This window comes from Zingiber officinale, chromosome 2B (genome assembly GCF_018446385.1).
Source record: "Zingiber officinale cultivar Zhangliang chromosome 2B, Zo_v1.1, whole genome shotgun sequence".
Classification (NCBI taxonomy): Eukaryota; Viridiplantae; Streptophyta; class Magnoliopsida; order Zingiberales; family Zingiberaceae; genus Zingiber; species Zingiber officinale.
The window spans coordinates 32,436,388-32,460,503 of NC_055989.1; the positions used below are offsets into that span (position 1 = coordinate 32,436,388).

Consider the following 24,116-nt stretch of genomic DNA (forward strand, 5'->3'; position numbering starts at 1 on the left):
GAAGCCAATCCTTGAAATATATATTTAATCAACTTCTGTAACATGGGATGAACTTGGATTAATAATGTTAAGTATTGTTTGCAATCCACATTTTAACTACTGATGAACTCATGAGTTGAACTTGAAGTAAAAATGTTAAGTTTTGTTTCCAATTCAAGTTTAACTCATGAGGAACACATAGGTTGTTAGGAATGGTCTGTGCTTGTATAAATTTTTGTACATGGGGAGCAGAACGGAATTCCAAGTAGCGACCAACAATTGGTATCAGAGCTCGGACTGCCAGAAGGTTTAACCGCCGACTTTGCACAAGAGCTATGGTCTGATTGAGCCATGTGGGTACAATATTGACCTTGAACAAAGAAAGTGAGGGCTCCTATGTTTGGATCAAGAGGACCATACACCAGGCAGGAAGTTCTAGTTGCGGCTAGGCATGGAAGTCCTAGCAGGTCAAGTGGACCGAGGGACAAGAAGACATGGTGGGTCGAGGATCGGACGTGGGAAGCCTGTGGTCCTTTGTTTGAGGGGGGATTGTTGGGGTTCAAGGTTGAAAACATAGTCCCACATTGAAAATACATGGAAAAGATCATGGGTTTATAAGAGAAAAGATATCTCCATTGGCAAGAGACCTTTTGGGTAGAGCTTAAGAGCAAAACCATGAGGGCTTAGGCCCAAAGTGGACAATATCATGGCATTGTGGAGATATCTAAATTCTTTTCGATCTAACAATTGGTATCGGAGCGAGTTTTCTGCCTCTATGTGTTTGGTTTTCAGTTAAATTATGCACTTTTCCTACATAAATTTAGGCGAGATAATAGTTGGATGTGTAAATAGATTAACTCTGTGATTGCAGACATCTTAGTTCCAACTATTATGGTCATATTGTGTTTGTGTGTGATTGGACCCTCGGGCATGTCGAGGACATTTTATGTGTGTGTATGATTGTAATTATTAAATACAGCAGGAGCTGTATTAGTTTTAGGATTTTACATTCTGTTTGATCTAGATTATATGTACATTCCTTCGTGGAATATAGGATTGATAAATATAAAATTTTATTTTGTTGCGGATCGTATCCTTGCGACGCGTGGTGCTATTTGAGGATCGGAGGCGCAGCGAAAAAAGAAGCAAGAAGGACGCAATGACATAAACCCTCGGGCCGACAGCCAGAGTTGGCGGCGACTAGGGTTAGCGGCATACGGAGGACAACTATGGATGATGCCATAATAGTTGGAATAAAACATGGGTAATGCTACAAAAGTGGCGGCTATTGCAGTGAGAGATATTTATTTATCTTTTGATAGGAATAAAACATTAATTTTGAGTAATTGTCTTTATGTACAAAGTTTTAGAAAGAACTTGATTTGAGTTTCTAAATTGTTTAAAGATGGATTTTCTATTTCTTTTGATGACAAAGTAGTTGTCAAGAAAAATAGGGAGATTATTTATTTTGGTACATTAGTTGACAATTTGTATACTCTAAAACCAATAACTCCCACGGTACAACAATTTAAAAGAAAGAGATTTTAATCTTTCCTCTTAGAATTACCAAATTCGTTTTGGAGATATGCTCTGAATGACATTGTACATTTTGAGCTTGGTACCTTCTAAGTCAGTACCCTCTACTCCCATAGAATTAAGGAATGGGCGTAAGCCTAGTCTGAAGCATATTCAGATTTGGGGTAGTCCAGTACATGTGCTGAAGGGAGACACTGATAAGTTGGAATAACATACAGAAGTTCGCTTATTTGTGGGTTATCCTAAAGGAATGAAAGGTGGTTTATTTTATAGTCCTAAAAATCAAAAGGTCATTGTTAGCGCCAATGCCCGACTTTTAGAAGAGGACTATGTAATGAACCATAAGTTCATAAGTAAAATTATTCTTGAAGAAATAAGAGAAAAAACTTCTATGTGAATACCAACGGTACAAGATGAGATACCACAAGAAACTACAACACGTGTCACAAATGATGCACAATTACAAGCAGTGCCACTTCGCAGTGGGTGGGTTGTCAGGCAACCTGATAGATTCATATTTTTGGGATATCCCTGGTGAACATGAACTTGATCCCTGGACATATGATGAAGCACTTCAAGATAAAGATGCAGCATCGATCTATCTATGGACTGAAGCAAGCTTCGAGATCTTGGTACATCCGGTTTAATCTTATGAATTTATTCAGTGTCTGGATGAGTCTTGTGTATACAAGAAGATGACAAAAACGTTGTGGTATTTCTTATACTATACGTAAATGACATTTTATTCATTGGAAACAATGGAAAAGTGTTGTCAGACGTAATGGTATGGTTGTCCAAGCAGTTTGATATGAAAGATTTGGGAGAATGTGGACATATTCTTGGGATCAAAGTAATAAGGGATCGTAAGAAAAGAATGTTGTGCTTATCCCAAGCTTCATACATCAATACTATCCTAGCTCGTTTTAGCATGCAAAACTCCAAGAAAAGTTTTCTACATGGAGTACCTTTATCTAAAGAGATGTGTCCTAAAATATCAAAGGAGATATAGGACATGAAGGTAGTTCCTTATGCTTCAGCTATAGAAAGCCTAATGTATGCAATGCTATGTGTGAGACCGAATATCTATTTTACTGTGGGCATGGTTAGCAGATATCAAAGTAATCCAAGACAGAGACATTGGACTGCCGTAAAGCATATATTAAAGTACCTGAGAAGGACTAGAGATTATATGTTGGTTTACCAGGCAGATGATTTAGTCCCTGTGGGCTACACGAATTCGGATTTCTAATCAGATAGGGACAATAGTAAGTCGACCTCAGGGTATGTGTTTACTTTGGGTGGTTGAGCCATAGCATGGAGGAGTGTTAAGTAGAAATGTGTTTCAGACTTCACCATGGAAGCTGAGTATGTGGCAGCCTCTGAGGCAGCCAAAGAAGTTGTATGACTCAAAAACTTCTTGATGGACTTAGATGTGATTCCTGGTTTGCCCAAAGTTATCAAAATTTATTGTGATAATAGTGGTGCAGTAGCAAACTCGAAGGAACCGCGAGCCCATAAGGCAAGTAAACACATTGAGCGCAAGTACCACCTGTTACGAGACATCGTAAAACGAGGAGAGGTTGTTGTCGTTAAGATTACATCAACATATTACTTGGCAGATCATTTCACTAAGGCCCTTCCGGCGAGAGCTTTTGATAGACATGTTGAGGGGATGAGAATCAGATGTATGACAACATTTATGGCAGCATAGTCTTTTAGTATAATTGGGAGATTGTTAGGATGTATACTATAAGCCTAGTTTTTTTATGAATTTCTGTCTTAAAATATTTTGAAATGAGAATCACTTTGATCAAATGTTTACATTTTATATTTATATATATGTCAATGCAGTTGTCCATTTAATTTATATTATAGATAACATGGTGTGTGGTGCCACACAGAAGATCATGTTATCGGTTCCTTATAAATTATAAATAGTAGCTCACAACCAAGATGAATTGGGACAAACCATTGGAATGATTGTAATGTAATTTGGTATTAGTCTGTCTTAACTATAAAATTACACTAGCACACTATGTGTGTATTGAGCAGGACCATTTGAGGTTGTTTGATTTGTACTGACTACATAAAAGAGTAGAACCTCTGTTATTATGGTTGTTCGCCCTCTAAATCCCTATATAATAACAAGCACGTATACTTAGTATTTATTTCTTTAACTTATCAATGGGTGAGATTTATTCATTAAATCAATAGACCCGATGAGTTGGGAAATAGTACTGTTTATATGGTGTGTTGTTGATTATAGAAGGAATCTGTGTCCTAATTATTTAGGTTGATGATGTCCCTTTGAGGAGCTCATAAGGATTATCATGTAAACCCTGCAGGTGTACTTAGTCCGGCATGATAATAAAGTTGAGTGGTACTACTCTTGGAATCAGATGTTAATTAATTGAGTTGTCAGTAATTCATTTAATTAACGAACATACGATATCTTAAACACAGGGAAATTAACGCACTTATAATAAGAAGGAGCCCATATTGTAATATGTGATTGGTGTAGTAGTTCAATAATAACCCTTTAGTGGTATGAGTTATTATTGATGGACTTGAGTTGAGTGTTTGGGCCGAACACAGGAAGCCCAAGCCCATCAGGAGGCCTAAACCAATTTCTCCTCTAAGTCCTTGTTGTAGCCTCTATATAAAGCCTCGCATCCACCCATCCACGAGTAGTTATTGTTGGTTTTGGTTTTCGGCGCCACCTCCATCTCTTTTCCTAGGGCCGATGGCACCTCTTCTTTTCCTAGGGCCGGCGGCACCTCTTCTCCTTGCTAGGGCCAGCGCCACCTCCTCTCCTTGCTAGGGTCGGCGCCTCCTCCTTGCTAGGGGCGGCGCCTCCTCTTGCTTTCCTTTTGTGGGCGGCGGCTTGGAGAAGAAGAAGAAGAGGAGAAGGCGCCGCATCCTAGCTATTCTCTTAGTGGTCGGCAGTTTGGAAACAACGAAGGGAAGGGTGTTTGTCATCTTGGTAGATCATTGCCCACACGACGTCCAAGAAGAGGAGAGGAATACAACAGAAGATCAAGAGGTCTTTAGCTACAAAGGAAAGGTACAACTTGTTCTTCTTTGTATCGATTTTGAATATCAACACAAGAGGCCAGCGATCTTGTACTTCGATCAAGGTGTGCTTTGATCCATCAAGAACTTGCTTGATTGATCAAACACATGTCTGATCGAATATACGGGTTGCTGGGAAAAGTTCTGTACTTGTACAATTTTTGTATAGGGAAATTGAAACAGAACGGAATTCCAGCGCCTTCAATGTGAACCCATCCAACAATAACATTGCACGACCATGTTATTAGACACAGTTGTGTCATCCCCAATGCCCTACTTTACCCCACGACTAGAGCACGGGCGTGTGCTTTAGTACATGACTATGTCGCCACAAGCCCGCCTCCCCAGAAACACCTTTTCACTTCTTCTTCCCCTATTCCTCCATTTCCTTCCTTCAACTCTTGCCATACACCCTTCCCACCCTCTCTAGAGATCTCACTTCTCTTTGGTCTTGGCTTCATCTTCTTCCATGATGTTGAACTGACTAAAGAAAGAGTTTATCTCCAAGAAGGAAGACACTCTGACAAGCAAGTGTAAGGAAAAGGTCAAAACTTTGGGAGAACCAAATGCATGCTTCAAAGATATATCTAATAATTTTGGTATTATTTTTGTTAATGATGATCAAAAACATTGATTTGATTCATTGTTGAAGCATTCTATTGTGTGCATCAAATATTTGGACTATGAAACCTTAGGTTCTTTAGGTTTCAAGGATGATGTTGAATGGCTTCTTAAGAGAATAGGATGGAATAGTTTTATGTGTATAAAATATCCAACATATCCTAGAATAGTTTTAAAAATTTCAACCTCTATTAATTTCCAAAATGCTCATGGGATGGGAAATATTACATTTTGATTGTACAATGATGACTATAAATGGACCCTCAATGATTTTAATACATGTTTTGACTTGCCATGTGATGGAACACAAATAATACTTCCTAGATTTAATAGTTCAAATGTATAAGGATCAATTGGTGGTAAACATATCTTCGATCCACACTCATCTAAGGCTACTAATATTACTAATCCAATTTTTCATTATCTTTACCTGGTTATGAGGAATATGATTTTTGGACGAGGTGATAGTGAAAGAATAGTGAGACTATCTAAATTATATTGTTTATGGTCGATGATGGAGGAAATTTCAATTAACACAGGATTTCATTTTTTGAAACACCTTGTGCAATTAGGAAATTCTCTCTCCATTAGTCCTATTATTTTAGGAGGATTTCTTACCTGCATTGTAGTAGTACTGGGTTACGATTTGGATGGTTTAGAAATGGTGGATAGTATTAGGAATACAATCAAAGTCCCAAATTCAAAATACATGAAAAAGATCATGAGTTTATAAGATGAAGATATCTCTATTGGTATAAGGCTTTTTAGATAGAGTCCAAAAATAAATCCATGAGGGTTTAAGCCTAAAGTGGATAATATGATACTATTGTAGAAATATATGAAATCTTTTGGTCCTAACAATTGGTATAAGAGCTAGGTTGCTCTTCACCGAACTAACCGCCTAAAGAAGCATGAGCCAGAGCCATAATTCAGATCCAACCATGAGGGTGGTGTTGGTGCAATCGACCTCTAGGGTTTCGATGTTTGACAATATGACCAAGGGTTGACTCAAACAGGACCTGATGTTTGCGAGAGAGAAGTCTAGTCAGGACTAGATTACTAGCAAAGGGAAGTCCTAACCAAAGGTTAAGCAAAGTGGAAGTCCCGGTGAGTGAAGTCGGGCCCTAGTGAGTGAAGCTAGGTGGTGGAAGTCCCGGTGAGTGAAGTCAGGCCCTAGTGAGTGAAGCTAGGTGGTGGAAGTCCCGGTGAGTGAAGTCGGGCCCTAGTGAGTGAAGCCAGGTGGTGGAAGTCTCAGTGAGTGAAATCGGACCCTAGTGATGGAAGCTAGGTGGAGAAAGTCTTGGTGAGTGAAGTCAGGCAATGGAAGTCCTAATGAGTGAAGCTAGGCAACCCTTGAAGGTAACCCTAGGTTATACTTGAATTCTGTTAATGTTGTGCTAACTCAGTGTTGCAGGGAAACTCAGCTAGGTCGACGGGCTAACCAGGTAGTTGACATGAAGTCCAGATGGGTCGAAGGGCTGACCGGACGTCTAGCAGGTAAGTGAAGGTAAGCCACTGGAGAGGAGTGACTGTGAGGACACGTTCCTGGGAAGGGAACATTAGGCGTCGATCCGACTTAGATCCATTACGGATACCTTAGTTGAGATCGTGACTAGATTCTGGTCTCGAGGAGACGGAATCTAATTTCTATTCCTTTTTTATCATAAACTGTGCTAACACTCTGTCTTGTAGGATATTTTTCATTTATGTTTTAGACTAACATTTTCTTGCAGGGAAATGAAGTTGCTGGAAAATGGAGTCCGAGCGCCCGGAATAGGTCCAGGCGTCCGGAAGCAAACTTTATCCCTATCACTGCGTGACATGTGGAGATCACTGACTGGCTTGGCTAAGTCACATTCAGGGCACTCTGAAGGGATCCGGGCGCCCCGAACCTCCTATATAAGGAGGGTGAAGGCTGAAGCAACTCAACAACTACGAATGATTTGCTCTCCCGTGCTCTTGTGACGCCTCTCAGACAAAGTGATGTTGTTTTCCTTTTCTTATTGTCAGTATTAATTTCTTAAAAGCAGTTCTGTACTTTACTATTGTAATACTTTTCGAATTATTAGTGAATTGCCCAACGAAAGCACTCAATGAGTGTGAGCCTTGGAGTAGGAGTCGCTAAAGGCTCCGAACCAAGTAAGAAATACTTGTGTTAGCGTTGCTTTCTCTTTTCACTTTTTCCGCTGCGTATTTACTCGCTTAAAATTTTAAATCGATATTCACCCCCCTATTGAATTCATGATCCAACAGGTGGAACATGGAATGAAGTAGGGGAGGCCCTAAGAAGGTTCGTGACTTGATATTTGAGGGGATGCCCTAAGTAGGTCAAGAGTGACATGATGCTTGAGGGGAGGCCCTGAATAGGTCAAGAGTGACACGATACTCGAGGGAAGATCCTAAGCAGATCAAGAGTGACCTGATAGTTGAGAGGAGACCCGAACCATGAGAATAATGGTGATCCTTTACTTGAGTGGAGGATTGTTGAGAATACAATCAAAGTTCCACATTAGAAATACATCAAAAAGATCATGGGTTTATAAGATGAAGATATCTCTATTGGTATGAGGCCTTTTGGGTAGAGCTCAAAAATAAATCCATGAGAGCTTAGGCTCAAAGTCGACAATATGATATAATTGTGAAGATATCTGAAATTTTTTTGTCCTAATAGATAGTACCCCCGAGGTTAATTTAAAAGCATGTTTGGCAATACGCAGGATACACAACATCGTTATGGCTATAGTCTTATTTTGAAAAATAATTTCCCTTTGCGATTGCCAAATCCTGATTTAACCACTATTCGCATTAAGAAAAATTGGGTTTTATCTAATGCCAATAAATAACCCATCCCCTCTCCTGTACTAGCCTCCATATATATTCCTTCAAGTAGCTAGGATCTTGCTAGGTTTAATTTCATGAGTTTCTCCCTATCTTAGACACTCATCATCATGATCATGCTTTACATAAAAATCTATTGAAGAGATAGAAATGTTTGTCGAATGAACAATTCCAATATTTGTGAGACTGTTTTAAGAAAGAGAAGGAACTTTTAAGATAATGATTGATTTTATGGATGCCCAAAGGGGGGAATGGAAGTTAAATGAGGATTTTACGGGAGTCATGAGACAAATTCACATTGAAATTGATTCTATGTATAAGTATCACAAGTTGGAAAGTAGAAAGAGGTGGTTTATTGAATCTTTTCCTACCTTTCTAGGCTTCCCTGAATACCTCCCTCCTCCACCATATTGATTTCATTAGGATGATGAAAAGTCCAAGTCTCGGGAGAGTTGTATATATGAACATGCCTACTTTCTTCATATTTTATTTCATTTTGTAGGATCGGTGCAGTCGAGAGTGGGGGGGGGGGGGGTGGTAAATCTCAACTTGTTGATTTCTTTTCGATTTTGTTTGTTCTTTCTATAAAAGTCATTAGTAGCAGTGAAATATAAAATAAAGTATGAGAAAAAGAATACTTGCAGGATTTACTTGGTTTCCAACCCCCAGGGTCGGAACATCTAAGGCCTACACACTCAAGCGGGAGTCCACTAGTGGTCTCCTTTTCGGAAGCTTTTCGAAGGCGGAGGCAGAGAAACCTATCTTACAGTTTATCAAGTACAAACATAAGAGATTAATAAAATAAATACAACTTGTAATAAAAATACAAACAAACACTTTGCTGAGCCAACCTGGAAGTCCTAAGCGCAACACACCCTTCCTAGTGCTTCCCCAGTCGCAAAGCTTCGCGTCGTAGCATTCCTTTTGAGCGCATAGATTAAAAGTAATCAAATAATAGATGTATAAAACGTAGAGCCTTCATCTCCTTTTATAGAGTTGGATCAAATCATTATTTGGATCAACTCTTATCTGATAAAGTTATATTTGGATGAAGCATATTTGGATAAAGTCATATCTAGATGAAGCAATATGTGGATCAAGCCTTATCTGGGTCAAGTCTTATCTCTATTCACATCATCTAGTTTATCCTTATCCTCATCCAAATTATAAAAATGAACTAGATCTTTTACCACATCATCTTCCATATCAACATTTCACAACTCAGTAATTTAGATCGAACCCAGTCAGTCTACCAAACTGCTAGTTCGGTCTATTGAACCGATTTAGGTCCGATTCGACCCGAGTTAACTCCAGTTCACCCATTTGTGTTTGTCCTATCTCTGTTTTGCTTCCAGCTCTAGGTTCCTGCAAAATAACCATACAAAATACAAATATATAACTTAGCCTATATCTATAAGTCTACTTGACTTACTAGGCTTGCCTTTTACTTAGAGGTCCCTCTTCCAAGTCTACCACCTAAGGGTCAATCCCTTAGGATCAAGCCACACTCCTGTAAGTTTACCTGACCTATTAGGCTTCATGGTTGGATTGTATCCAACACTTTACCATTACCTAGGGTTACCTCCCCTTAGGATTTCCAACCTAGCTTTACTCACCAGGACTTCCACCACTTAGGGTTACCTCCCATTAGGATTTTCACTACCTAGATTCACTTATTAGGATTTCCACCACCTAAGGTTACCTTCCCCTAAGATTTCCACTACTTAGCTTCACTCACAAGGACTTCCACCACCTAGGATTACCTCCCCCTAAGATTTCTATTGCCTAGCTTCACTCACCAAGACTTACCCTTGCCTAACTAAGTTAGGACTTTTCCTTGCTAGTTATCTAGTTTTGATTAGACTTCTCTCTTCCGAACATCAAGTCTTGATTGGATCAATCCTTGGTCAATCTGACCAGACTTAGGTACATTGTCAAACATCAAAACCCTGGAAATTGATTGTACCAACACATTTCAGTTGCATTTTTCTTGTTTTCATTTCATTTTTCATTTTGATTGCAGTTTTCTTAAGTTTCTTTGGTTGTTTTGTTTATTTAGATTAGTTGTCTATATGACAAAAATTTAAGGATTGACCTGATTTTCAGGATCTCATTTCACTTCGCCTAAGTTTGAATAGTAGATAACTCTGAAAATAGTCATGATTCATCAAACTTGTTTAGTAATTGAGTTTTCATGGTGATTTCTTAAACTACATCTTGGTTACTTGATGATGCTCTAGTCATGTAAGCCCGCTTCAAAAAAATAAAGTATCCCTACATTTGTTTGTGCTACATCTAAAGCACCAAAAAAAAAAAAGAGTTCAAGTGCTGCACATTACAATTACTTTGAAAAAAATAGAATAGAATAAGGGATATAAAAAATAGTTTCATAAGTGGAAACTAATAATACCCCTTTGTGACCGAGTTAGGTTACTAGGGAAATAACTGCTATATTTCTCTTGATATCGAGTACACCTTTGAGACCTTAGGTAGATTAAAAAAAATGAACCAAGCGTGTGACAGGTAAGCATCTATCGCCGGGAATAGAAGGAACTCAATTAGATGACAACTTGATTAGGATTAGGGATTAAAACTTGAAAAATTTAGGTCACTCATCACACTGTGCATAAGAACTTATATTTGAGTCATACATAAATTACTCTATGATTATGCTTACCATTGAAACTAGTTGATAGAGTTGGATTGATTCACTAGAGATTATGATGCACTATATTAGCACATGAGTCTAGATTGTGAAATTTTGCTTGAGGATAAATAAATGTTTAAGTCTGGAGGTGTGATGTGCGCAGATTATATACACTTTTATGCATGCTTTGACACACATTCACTTGTATTCTTTGAGTATGTTCTATGCTATTACACTATTCTTTATCATATTTTTAACATAATTATTCTCTTTGTCGGACATTTGCTCGTGCTTGGTTTTTCTTGACAGGATGCATTTTCGGAGTGAAAATGGAACTAAGGAGTGTAGATCAATCCTAGAAGAGGAACAAAGTCCAAGTCATGCCCCTTGGCATGACCATGTGTCACACCAGCACTTAAGCAGAGTCGGGCCATGCCTGGAGGCATCGTCGTGCCCCCTCATTAGAGAGCAAGCAAAGTCCGATCGTGCCGACCATGCCTCCCACCAGCAACCAATCCAGGGGTGGTTGTGTGAAACCACATGACCGTACCTCCCTTCTAGAGCCAGTTCTAAAGGCAATCATGCCTCTCTGCCCGAGCCCATTTATGCTCTAGTCATGCCCTGAGGAATGGCCATGAAATGACTCAGGTAGGGCTCGTGCCTTGCTTATATAAAGGGTATTCTTCCCCCATTTCAAAGGGGAGGAAGGGTTTTCCCTTTGTGGGAGACTTATTTGGTCTATATTTGCTCTTTATCAGTGCTCCCATCGAAGATTTGAAGTCATTTCTACCTTCTCTTTCACCTCTAGAAGCAAAGAATTGGATCTGAAGACTTTTTATCACATTAGCTAAGATTTCTTCCTCTTTCTTCTTAGATTTGGGTTTAAAGCTTGTAATTATAATATCTTTGGGTATATCTCCTCTTATTATGGAATAGATCTACTTGTTCTATGATTAAGGGAGTAGTTGTGATGTGTGATTAATGTAAACTCTTTGAATTTGTCAATTTTCTATCCGTATGACATGTTTATGTCTTGTACCTATTTGATTAAATATGTGTGATGAATTTATTCTTATATTTCATGTTTGTTTGGATGGTTGTATTGATTTCTCACCTCGTAGATGGGATGCCCTAGATCGTATGATCGAAGGGCCCGTGACAAGGGATATCTCTTTAACTAGACTTTTTAGAGTGTTGCCTTAAAAGTGAGAACAATTCTCTATAAGGAAGTATCTAATTAGACTTAATGGGTTATTTCTAATCTTGTGTTAATAAGTGTCTTGTGTAATCTAGCCATTATATAACCGGGGGAGCCTTAGTGACAATGGGTATCCCTTTAATCGGATTTTCTATGTTACCTCTTCTACTTAGTGGCATCAGATAACATTAGGGGTAACACTCCGATACTACCACCGCGGGGAGTGTCGGTATTTGGTTAGATTTCTTACATGGGTGTAAGGATAAAGAATGGAAGATGGATAATTCATAATGCATTAATTAGTATCACAACGAAACCGAATCCCTAGAACATTTTCCTTGACCAATTTCCTTGATCAATTCTCCTTCTTAATTCTCTTCTCTTTACTTCTATCTTTCTTTTAGTGCATAAATTTATAACATTCGATCGTTTAGATAATTCATCGTGGTAAATCTCTAGTGCTTAATCCAATTTCCGTGGATTTGATATCTTTTATTACTTACAACAAAATCATGCGCTTACAGTTTTACAATAGGGTTGTGGATCAGGTTGCCCATACTGGGTTGGAACATGAGGATTTGTTAGAGTTTTGGGCTGTGGCTGGGATCCAAGATCTGAAAATCCCGGGGCAGCCAGATTGCCAAGGAATGGGTTGCTCTCCATGTATGGGGCTAATGGCCCTTGGAAGTTGATGGACCTTAGCTACTTGACTAGAAACTGGACTATCCAGTTAGAGCTAAAGATGAACAAATAATATCGAATCTGGGGTGACAATCTAGTTAGAGCTGCAGGTGCTGCAACTCGTGAAGACATCACGTGACACTTCCATTTGTTTTTTTTTTTTTGGGTAAATGGTTTGTGTAGCTGTGAGAGATGATTTGTGTGGTTATACAAGTTTAATTGAGCTTGTATAGGAATATTCTAGGGATTAACCTTCTAAATGTACATAAATTGTGCTTCGTAGGAGAAAATGGACTACCTAATAAAAAAAAATTGAGCCTCGTTCCAAGAGCTTGATGATCAAGATTGACCTCCATTGAGTCTCAGCTAGCCCATTTCCTCAATTGTGATTTTAATGCGTGGGAAGCTTGAATCTTCCAAGCCGCTGTCTTCCGAGAAAGAAGAATCATTCTTCAAGCCTGGGCATAGCACCCTGAGTCACCTCCTAAACGTCCTGCCTTCCTACGCTAGAGTGTCCTCCAGCAGCTCCATCAAAAGTCACCTTCAGGCTTTTACGTTTGGCCTTGTTCATCAGTCGCCACCTCCTCCAGATTCCCAATAAATCTGTTTTTGATTAGTTATGATTAATTTCCACATAGGAATTGCCCATTAGTCTGTTGTCACTTTGGCCGCCGACGCATTAAAAAAGAAAGGGCACCAGATTAATTAGGCTGAGAATTATACTCTAATTAAAACATTATCATAATATCAATTTAGAATAACATGCACCATCGATCTCCATCTTCCATTCAACGAGTTGCTAGTGTCCAAAATTTTCTCCAAATTAAGGTTCTGAAAGTAGAACAGGGGGTGGATTTGGCGCCGGAAAAGGGAAAGGGAAGAACGGCGGCTTTAGAAACGGGAGAAGCCACGATGGGATGGTAAACGGAAGCGACGCAGGGTCCGGCCACGGAAAGTGAGGAAAGGGGAAAGGAAGAGACGGCGGAAGCAAAAACGGCAGTGGCGGGAACGGGAACGGCAAGCTGATCGGCCACGGAATCCCTACCGGCGGGAAAATGGGCCAAAATATGAACGACAAGGAGGAACCAAGAGTCGGTCCACTTCCCTCCGCCGGTGCTTCCCTCCCCTTGCTGCACTTGGACCTCACCGGCTTGTAGCTGAGTGCGTTGAGATTGTAGTAGCAGGCACCGGTCTCGCGGTCCTTGAAGGCTACGTGGGCGGTGGAGCTCCGGATGAAGCCGGTGGTGTTGCAGCGTGCGGAGGAGCTCCTGACGAGGATGGCGCGGCACATGGACTTCACCTCTCGGCCTTCGTGACACTCAAGGCCGTCCACCGGTGGGATGTCCAGCTTGTAGACGCCGAATCGGTCGGTAGTCCGATAAGCCGTGATCGACATTTCTTCTTGGGAGGTGGAGTTGACTACGGCGAACTTGCATTGCACCACCACTTGTGCTCCTGAATGGAAATAACGGAAAGAGTTTATGCTGTTAAAACATCACTCCTTAAATTGGAACAATTCATTGATTACCTCGCAAGAAGTAGCTGTTCTTGGAGAAGCTGTTGTCGGAGCAGGCATCGCAGTAGACTGAACCGAGCACGGTGATGTTGGAGACGCGATGGGGTTGTAGACGAGCGACAGCTGAGATGGAGAAGAGGAAGATGACCAGCGAGATTGCAGCTGGATTCATGGCGACGTTGTATGGCTTGTACCCTGATCTGATGCTCTGCTACTGCGACTCGTGACTATAGGGACAGACTGAAGGGGAGAAGGACAAGGACATGTGAAGGGGTGGTGAATGTCTGAGAAAGCGCTTCACGGGAAGCCATCACACCTTCCGTGAAGGGCTTCATGTAAATAGACACCCTGAAGGGGCCATCACGCCGTCCGATTGGACGAGATTCAGCCTCAGCTCCCAACCAAATATGGTTACGATTGACCCTGGTGCAATTGGACATGGTATTTGTGTGTTTATTTGTTATTGTTGTTTCATGGGCTTGAAAGAAAATTTGGAGGTTTGCTAATGTGTCAGATCAGATGGCGGCAATGAATTCGAAAAGATATTTGCATTGACCCTCTTTGAGTTGATCCATGGGTTTTTATATTATGCCTAACCAAACGGCCAAATGGACAGCGCCAACCACGATCTAAAATACTTTAATTATTATTATTATTATTATTATTATATATGATATGCTGTGCAACATTCCCTGTGCAACCATGAGTAAAATTCAATGTGGATCACCTGACGCGGTCAAAACCTAATTTTTTTTAATCTCTCTGTCATTTACATGCAACAACTTTTTTTCTTCCATCTGCATGCAACAACTTGATTTAAATTAAAAATAAATTTTCATTTCTCTCTCATATGATTGCATGCAATAATCACTGTACTGCTGATTTTTAAAGGTAGTGTAACTGCTACAACGTATAACAACTATTATATAGTAGTTGTTACATGTTGTAGCAGTTTCTGTATACTAGGTGCTACAACGTATAGCAGTTATTGTGTAGCTACTGTGTTGTAACAACTAAAGCTGCATTGTAGCCACTACTGCACTGTTGTAGCAATTATTATATAGTACTTGTTACAACGTTATATCATCACTACTACAATGATCGTTGCATGTAATAATAGGAGAGAGAAGATAAAATTTCATTTTAATTTAAAAGGAAAGAGAGAAAAGTTGTTACATGTAGATGAGAGAGAAATTAAAACAAATTGAGTTATGGCCGCGTGAGATCACCCACGTCGGATGTTGTTCATGGTCGCGTAGGAAGGGTCGTGCAGCATATCATCTCTCTCTCTCTCTCTCTCTCTCTCTCTATATATATATATATATATATATATATATATATATATGACTTATTAATTAAAAATGTTTATATTTACTACTTCTTAACTTTAATAAAATATAAATAATTTAATATGTGGCAAGTTCCTAAACCGCGTATATCTTTATGCATTTTACTCAAATCGCGTAGCTATTTTGGGATGTCCAAATCGCTTAGCCTCACATGGATAAATTTCCTATTTTACCCTTCCCAAATATCGACAATCTCACATGATCATCCTAAGTAGAGATGTGTCTAAACAACAGTCCGAGGCATTTCACCAAACTACTCACGTGTTTTCTTGTAAAAAAATCCTGACACCACCTCGCTCCCATTTCATCGGCAAAATCGAAAACCCTAGTTCCCACTAGTGAAAACGACCTAAAAGCCTACTTTTACTTCACCGGGCTACCTCCTTTTAGTGTACACCAGAGACCGTGTGATCTCCCTCTAGTACAAGGCTTTCATCCCCTTAGTTGATATTTATTCTTCCGAAGAATTAGGTCCGAGTGAGAGTTGACCCCAAGACTACAAAATCATTAATATTTGAAATCTCGAAGAATTCATCATCTTGGTGAAATTATTTTGATTATATGTTTTCAAAAATTTTCAACAAAATATGCATACTTAGTTTTGTTAAAGTGTATACTAAAAGCCTAGCTTTTTGTAAACATTTATTTTTGAAATAAAGAATCACATTGGTCAAATGTCTACATTTATATGATAAGTGTAGTTATTCAATTAATTTATATTGTAGATAACATGGTGTGTGGTGTCACACACAGAAGATCATGCTATCAATTTCTTATAAATTATAAACAGTAGCTCACGACTAAAATGGAAAGGAACAAACCATTGGAATAGTCGTAGTGTAATTTGGTATTAGTTTATCTTAACTATAAAATTACACTAATATACTTAGAGTGTATTGAGTTGAACATTTAAGGTAAGTTCTTTTTATACTGACTGCATAAAAGAACAAGACCTTTGTTATTATGGAAGTGTGTGTTCTTAATCTTGATATAATAACAAGCACATATATCTAATATTTATTTCTTTGACTTATCAAAGGGTGTGATTTAGTTCGATAAATCAATAGGCCCGATAAGTTGGGAAAAGATATTATTTATAGTGTGTGTTGTTGATTATAGAAGGAAACTGTGTCATAGTAATCTAGGTTGATGATGCCCCCAAGAGGAGCTTATAAGGATTGTCATATAAACTCTGCAGGTGGACTTAGTCCGACATGACGATAAGGTTGAGTGGTACTACTCTTGGAGCTAGATATTAATTAAGTGAGTTGTCAGTAACTCATTTAATTAGTGGACATTCTATATCTTAAACACAGGGAGACTAACACACTCATGATAAGAAGGAACCCAAAATGTAATTTGGGATTGTTGCGGTAGTTCAATAATAATTCTTTAGTTGTATGAATTATTATTGATGAAATTAAGTTGGGTGTTCGAGGCGAACACGGGAAGCTTAATTTCATCGGGAGACCAAAACCAATTTCTCCTCTCGGTCCCTATCATAGCCTCTTATTTATAAAGTATTATACCCACCCATACCCACCTTCTTACCCACCTTAAGGTGGCCGGCCAAGCCTAGCTTAGAGCCCAAGCTAGGGTCGGCCAAACCAAGGTGAGTTGGTTTCATTAGGTGGTCGGCCCTAGCTTGAACCCAAGCTTGGTGTGGCCGACCACAATAAATTAATTAAAGGTTTTTATTTTTTAAAATCTTTCTTATGTGGAAGCCATGGTTTTAAAAGAGAGTTTAAAATTTAAATCTTTCCTTTCATAGTTTTCTACAAAAGATTAAGTGAAAGGTTTGATATCTTTCCTTATTTGTAGTTAAAAGGAATATTTTAATTTTTGATAAAACTTTCCTTTTTTTGTAATCATCCTCATGATTTTAAAAGAGAGTTTTAAAATTAAATCTTTCCTCTTATAGTTTCTACAAAAGATTAAGAAAAGATTTGATATCTTTCCTTATTTGTAGATTGAAAGGAAGATTTTAATTTCAGAGAAAACTTTCCTTTTTGTAAATCATCCACAAAAAATAAAAGCCCCACAACTCCACTAAGATAGAGGAATGAGTGACAGCGACTCCAAGACCCTTTGTTCAATAGGTAGCACTAAGACAGTACAATGGAAAAGTTCTCGAAGAAATAATCCATTTTCGAATAAAGAATCCCCTACACATATAAATCAAATGAGACAGATTTGTAGGCTGGGTGAGTCATCCTATCTTTCTTCTTCCATAAGTGCTTGCTTAATATGGATAAGTGCTTGCTTAATATATTATGGATAGACCACTCAAAGAGCAGGAATGGAATGAGTCTTTCCATTTTTTTTTTCCATTGTAGAGAGAATCAGTCTTTCAAAGAGTAGAGAAGTCCTAGCGAAAGGAGAAGTGTCCAAGTAAGGCCTAGTGATCAATTTCTTTTCAATCTCTTATCAATTGACAATCAATTGCTGTCGGGTGGGTGAGAGCAAAAGGGTTCATAGTCAGCGTACAGAGAGGTGCGAGTGGTAGAATTTGACTCAATCAGAAGAGGTAAACGAACACATTGTTACTAGTTTAAAGTCAATCGGAGGTTATTTGGTCTATCAGCTAGTTTTGGGTAAAATCGGCTGATGGACCAAATGATCTCAGATTAACATGAAACTAGTTCTTATGTGTTCTACTTCTCCTAATTATATTCATGCCCTTAAATACTAATATGACCCAATATAATGAAAGCAATGATTTTTTAACACGAATTAAAATTTTCAAATACATTAGTGTTTAAAACATCATTGCTATCAATATATTGAATCAAATTGACATTTGAGGGTATTGATATAATGAGAAGAGATAGTTGAACACATAAGAACTAGTTTTATGTCAATCCAAGGTCTATTGTCCCATCAATCAGTTTTGCCAAAATCGGTCGATAGACCAAATAACCTCGGATTGACATGAAATTATTTTTTATGTGTTCGTCTACTTCTCCTGATTAATATCATGACCTCAAATATCAATTTGACCCAATATATTGAGAACAATGAGTTTTCAAACATATTAGTGTTAAAAAAAATCATTGTTCTCAATATATTAAGTCAAATTGACATTTGAGGATATGGATATAATCAAGAGAAGTAGCCAAACACATAGGAACTAAATCGGCTAATGGACAAAATGACCTCAGATTGACATGAAACTAGTTCCTATGTGTTTGACTACCTCTCCTAATTTTATTAATGCCCTCAAACATCAATTTGACTCAATATATTGAGAATAATAATTTTTTGAACACTAATGTGTTTGAAAAATTCAATTCATGTTAAAAAAAAATCATTGCTCTCAATATATTGGGTCAAATTGGTATTTGAGAGAACGGAGATAATCAAGAGAGGTAGACGAACACATGAAAACTAGTTTCATGTCAATCCGAGATCATTTAGTCCATCGACTGATTTGGCCCAAAATCGGCTAATGAGCCAAATGGCTTTGGATTGAATGAAACTAGTTCCTTTGTGTTCATCTACTTCTCCGAATTATAGTCATGCTCCCAAATATCAACTTGACTTAATATATTGAGAATAGTCATTTTTTGAATATAGATGTGTTTGAAAAATTTTTAAATGTCAAAATTTTAAACAAAACAGTTGACTGAGTTTTTAAATCAGTCAACTGATTTACTTTTTTTTTAATTAAAATCGATTTTAGGTAAAACAGTTGATGGACCAAACGACCTCATATTGACATGAAACTAGTTCTTATATATTTGGCTAGTTATACTGATTATATTCATGCACTCAAAAGTTAATTTGGCCCAATATATTAAGAGCAATGAGTTTTTTTTGAACACAGATATGTTTAAAAAAATTAACTTGTGTTCAAAAATTCATTGCTCTCAATATATTGGGTAAAATTGACGTTTAACCCAAAACTGGTTAATGGACCAAATGACTTAGAATTGACATGAAACTAGTTATTATGTATTCATCTACCTCTCTTGATTATATTGTAACACCCTTAAATTTCCTTTCCTCCAAAAGAGCAAAAAAAAAAAGAAGAAGAGAAAAGAAATAAAAATATATATATAAATGACCCGGCCTGGGATTTGAATCCTAGACCCTTGATTTAAGATTGGTTTAAGTAGCCATTAGGGTGGTGGTAAAGCATCACATTGGAAATAGGAAACTATTCATTATATGTTGATTATGGGTGAAGAGATACTTCAAATTCCACTTAGTATAAAAGGGGAAGGGAAGAGAAGAAAACCTAACTTTTCATTTCCTCTTCTCCTCCCTAGCCGAAATCTCCTCTTTCCTCTTCTTAGTTTTCGGCCAAGAACCCTAGGGTTCCGAGGTTCTAAGTTCTTCAAGAGGAGAATCTAAGAGGAGAGTTTTCACAATGATTAGTATGCGCAGGAAGGGTAACTTGGAGATTAAGGCGTACAAGAGAGAGTTGTCTTCCCTACACCCTATAATAGTAAGATCTAGCGAAAAGAGGTAAGTACTACTCACCTGCAGTATAAGTTGTTTCGATGATGCATGTTGTGATATGTTTTTATGCATGTTAAAGAAGATACATGTTGTGTTATGTTTTATGCATGTTAAAGAAGATACATGTTATGATATGTAAGATGCCCTCTGAAATTTTGGGATTAAGAGCATGTTTAGAGTATCTTGAATTGCTTCCCATATAGTTTTGGGCTAAGAATCATATTCAAAGTGCCCTAAAGTGCTTCCCTATAAATGTGGGGGATTAAGCGCATATAAGGTGCTTGTTTAAATGACAAATAAGTGCAAGTATAAGAAAACGACATGTAAAATAAAGTATTTTACTTTAAAGTGACATGTACTGGACATAAGGTCCATGGGTAGGCTCCTAAATCACCCCTAGGCCCCTAGATCGCCTAGTAGTACCTTGATAGGTTCGGGATTAGCTACCTCGAATCTTATTAAGGATGTGCGCAAAGTGGTACAATGCCGAACCCAAGCAAGTTTATTATTATTTTCACTAGTTATGTAATATAAAGTTTTCAAACTTCGTTGTTTGTCTTAGTAGAAGCCTTCTTAAGTTTGAGAACTTGAGTTATGAAGTGTAGCATGGATAAACTCTATAGTATGACAAGACTTATGTTTTCATTACATGTTTACATTGCTAGCATAGTTCTAAATTGATGTTTTGCATGATAAATCTATTTAAAAATGCATGCCATGTACATATTTCTGAATTATGCGTTTTAGCGTGAATTATTGTCAAGTGCGAGTTTTGTATTTTTCTCAAGTAGTTTTGAAAAGTCTATTCTTGTTTTAATGCTTGTTTTATGAGTAGATGGTACTTACTAAGCATTCACTTACATTTTCTTATACTGCAGATAAAGGTAAAGGAAAGCTCGAGTAAGAGGAGGCAGTATGAGTGGTGTTTTGTGTGTGTGTAACGGAACAGTGGAAGGAGATCTGGGAACTTGTTATTGTTTGGAATATGTTAGAATTGATGCTAAAGTATTTTCTTCTCTCCTCTCTACATGAAATACTATCACTAGTTGCTTAGGATGAATTTATCAATTTGGCAGTAATTAGAGTGGCAAAGATAAGTACAAAGGGGAGAACAACCCCTTTTTGTAGAGCAGGGTGTGCCCCCCACATGGCCCGTGACACGGTCGTGTGGATTCACACGACCTCGGATCTATTCCTCTCGGCCAAGGTGACACGGCCGTGTGGATTCACACGGTCGTGCACCTCTCCCTCTCGGCCAAGGTGACACGGCCGTGCATCTCTCCCTTTCGGCCAAGGTGATACGGCCGTGTGGATTCACACGGCCGTGCACCTCTTCCTCTTGGTCAAAGTGACATGACCGTGTGGATTCACACGGCCGTGCACCTCTTCCTCTCGGCCAAGGTGGCACGGCCATGTGACCCTCACACGACCATGCGCTGCCAAGGTGACACGGTCGGTCATCGCCACACGACCATGTATCACTCCTTCTCAGGTAAGGCTACACGATCGGTCAGGGCCACACGACCCAGACCCGCTAGAAGCTCTAGACTCCCTTCCAGCTCTGCTTGGCTCCAAGTCACGTCCTATCAGTCGAAATAAGTTTAGAGTAGATCTCTGGACTGAGCAGTATATAATAAGTAAGATTGTCAAAAATTTAGATAAGAAAAAGAGTAACGTTTGCCCTGTAAGGTAAGGGTAGAAGGGCGGGGTGTTACATATATTCATGCCCTCAAATATTAATTTTATACAATATATTAAGAGAAATGATTTTTTGAACACGAATTAAATTTTTCAAACACATTCGTGTTTAAAAAATCACTGCTCTTAATATATTGAGTCAAATTGACGTTTGATGATATGAATATAATTAGAAGAGGTAGTCGAATACATAGGAACTAGTTTCATGTCAATCTGAGTTCATTTGGTCTATCAATCAATTTTACCAAAAATCGACAAATCAATTGATTGATTTACTCAAAATTTTGACGTTTCAACACAGAACAAAATCGATTCAACTGATAAAAAAATTAATCAACTGAGAGGGGTAAAACGGAAAATAGGTACGTGATTTGGTAATTTTGATACCTTACGTGATTTGGTAATTTCATAAACTTACCTATGTGGTTCGGTAAAAAGCTATAAATTTTATTAATTATAAATTTATATTTAAAATATTTTTTAATAAATATTATTTATCCTTTATATTCTAATTTCATATTTAAAATTTAAAAAATCTAATAAATATTATTAATTCACATAAATCATACTTATATCTTAATAATTTATATTTAAAATTAAAAAATCTAATAAATATTATTAATTCATATAAATCATAAGTATATTAGAATATTTTTTTAAAAAATCTAATAAATTTTATTAATTAATTTATATTCTAATAATTTTATATTAAAATTTTAAAAAAATCTAATAAATTTTATTAATTTGTATAAATCAAATTTATGTTCGTAATTTTATATTTAACATTAAAATTTTTTAATAAATTTTATTAATTTATATAAATCAAATTTATATTTTGATGATTTTGTTTACTATTTTATTTTTTTATTTATTGATTTCAGTAGTCTTAAGTCTTAATCATGTCAAATACAATAATTTCATCAACTCGAAAGAATATTGCTTTGAGTTATGCAACATGTTTAGATCCTAAAAATTCAAATATAATCGGTTGTATTTTTTGTAGTAAAGTAACAAATGACGAAATTTATCGATACAAGCTACATTTAGTTGGAGGTAATAGAAATACGAAAACTTGTCTAAAATGTCTCGAGCATGTCAAACAAGAAATTAGATAGTTCGTGTAAAAAAAAGAGTAATTTGAAAATTAAATGGATGATATTTCTCATTCTGATAATATTAATGATTTGAAAGATTTGGAAGAACATGAAGATGATTTTCAAGCTAAAGTAGAAGGAAAACGACCAATATCTAATCTAAGCATCCATCCTATGGTCCAAGGAAAAAAAGTAAACAAACTGGACCTAACTCTGTACTTTATGAAATATATCAATGAAATTGTCAAATAGATACGTGCAAAAAAAAAACAAAGGATAATTTGATGAAAATAAAAAGAAGTTAAGAGATATTGCGGTTGAAAAATTTGCTAGATGGATGTATGAGACTAGAATTCCTTTCAATTTCATTAAATATAATTCTTTTGAGTCTTATATTGAAGTTATTGGGCAATTTGGATCAAGGATCAAGCCTCCATCATATCATGAAGTCAGGGTTAAGTATTTGAAAAATGAGTTGGCAGATACGAACTCGCTGCTTAAAACACATGAAGAATATCATGCTAAGTTTGGATGCACAATCATAGCAGATGGGTGAACGGATAAAAAGGGTAGGACTCTTTTAAATTTTTTGGTAAATGATCCTAAAGGAAACATATTTATTGAATCAGTTGATGCTTCCCACACAACTGATAAGATGTTTGAGTTACTTTCAAAATTTATATATCACATTGGAGAAAAAAATATGGTTCAGGTTGTAACAGATAATGTAAGTTGTAACGTCATTGCAGGTAATATTAATATTTTAAATTTATATTACTTTCAATTAAGAATGAGATCATATTTTTATTTTTTATTTTTATTATTATTATTTTTAATAAATTTACTTTCTTTTTTTTTTTACTAAAAAACTACTAACCTAATCGGGATTATGGGGATATGAAAGATATGGGATTGATTGAGGTTGATTTAGAGCCGGACAATCCCTCCCTGATCACAAAGGACGTTATATACATGGGAACACTAGCACCTCCTCCACTGTTCGAGAGATTCGTAACATGTGCATGACAAAGAGGCCAGATAAATGGATGGCTTAGATCCCTATTGTTCTAATTTACAAGAGTAGTTCAATCAACTTCAGACATTATAACTTCTGCTGCATCGGTAATCAGGCCTAGCTAGAAAATTTGAACATCTATATCAACATAGATTCCCAGGAAAATGCAATGGTAAAATGTATCGAGCGATTAAACAAAGTATACAGATAATATAGATATATTGTTCAATTGACTTGTATCCAGGATTATCACATATTCTTGGACACAGAATAATACTTCTTCCAATAAATAATACTATTGTGGTAAAACTAAATTTTGTATACTGGTTATCTATAAAGTTTTTTTAAAAAGTCCAAAATCATCATACTACAAAAAGAGATTGAAATAGATACCATATACACTATTTA

At 37.2% G+C, this 24,116-nt stretch overlaps 1 protein-coding gene across 2 annotated transcripts; it reads right to left on the minus strand.

The window, feature by feature from the left end:
- Positions 1-12,791: 12,791 nt before the first annotated feature.
- LOC122045568 lies at positions 12,792-14,419 on the minus strand. 2 transcript variants are annotated; one of them, XR_006130017.1, is made up of 3 exons: positions 14,101-14,419; positions 13,341-14,027; positions 12,792-13,225 (listed from the first exon to the last, which is right to left on the minus strand). XR_006130017.1 is itself a non-coding variant. In XM_042605848.1 (2 exons), the coding sequence occupies exons 1-2, from the start codon at positions 14,258-14,260 to the stop codon at positions 13,396-13,398; spliced, it is 792 nt and encodes a 263-aa protein (XP_042461782.1). In that variant the 5' UTR covers positions 14,261-14,419; the 3' UTR covers positions 13,278-13,395. The 2 variants fall into 2 exon arrangements, 1 of the variants encoding a protein (XP_042461782.1); XM_042605848.1 differs by lacking the exon at positions 12,792-13,225 and having other exon boundaries at positions 13,278-14,027.
- Between the last annotated feature and the right edge of the window lie 9,697 nt (positions 14,420-24,116).

Excerpts from the sequence above, each read along its gene's own strand:
- LOC122045568 (XM_042605848.1), bottom strand. The coding sequence starts at position 14,260 with ATGAATCCAGCTGCAATCTCGCTGGTCATCTTCCTCTTCTCCATCTCA. Across the intron at positions 14,028-14,100 it reads GAACAGCTACTTCTTGCGAG|GAGCACAAGTGGTGGTGCAA; the intron begins GTAATCAATGAA and ends ATTTCCATTCAG.